Source organism: Sphaeroforma arctica (assembly GCF_001186125.1).
Source record: "Sphaeroforma arctica JP610 unplaced genomic scaffold supercont1.14345, whole genome shotgun sequence".
In the NCBI taxonomy this organism is placed as follows: Eukaryota; class Ichthyosporea; order Ichthyophonida; genus Sphaeroforma; species Sphaeroforma arctica.
In genome coordinates this window covers 1-587 of record NW_014026213.1, presented here as the reverse complement: position 1 = coordinate 587, position 587 = coordinate 1, and the positions used below count along the sequence as shown (strand labels likewise).

The window sequence follows — 587 nt, the reverse complement described above, 5'->3', positions numbered from 1 at the left end:
AAATATATATATACGTATGTATATATATAATATATATATATATATAGGTTCTTACAAACATACATTTCGTTCACGGTTGATTGAATGTACGAACTTGCCATACTCCATACCGTTATCTTGCGCTGTTCACCAACAACACTGTATACGCTCCACCTACCCTCAACACCGAACTCTATACACTAAAATACGTACAGAACACACAACCAGCTAATCATACCATCACATTCCCTACATCATCACGTGTACTGCAAAATAACATATCACATACGCTCAATGGCCCCAGTTCGATCGCCCTGGGCTCTGGCCACAGTCACTTTGCGTTTAATAATGGGCTGGTTAAGCTCGTCTTCTCCCAGATACACGTCGTAACACTTCAAAGCTTCGTCATAACGGCCTTGGGATTCAAAGTATATACCTTGCATCTTCATCCATCGCCTACTCGTAGGGAAACGTGCCTACGTGTTTGTAACAGAAAAAAAGATTGAAAATTAGAAGAATATTTATAAGTAATGCATAAATATATAAATATATAGATATAAGAATGTTTAATATATATATATATATGTATATACATATTTATATACTTA

At 35.4% G+C, this 587-nt stretch overlaps 1 protein-coding gene across 1 annotated transcript; it reads right to left on the bottom strand.

Annotated features, from left to right (window-relative positions):
- Positions 1 to 268: 268 nt before the first annotated feature.
- On the bottom strand, positions 269 to 422 carry SARC_18188 (hypothetical protein; the record flags this gene model as incomplete). The annotated part of the gene is made up of 1 exon (XM_014287731.1): positions 269 to 422. A coding segment is annotated over one exon (154 nt), but the record flags the coding sequence as incomplete, so codon positions are not given.
- Between the last annotated feature and the right edge of the window lie 165 nt (positions 423 to 587).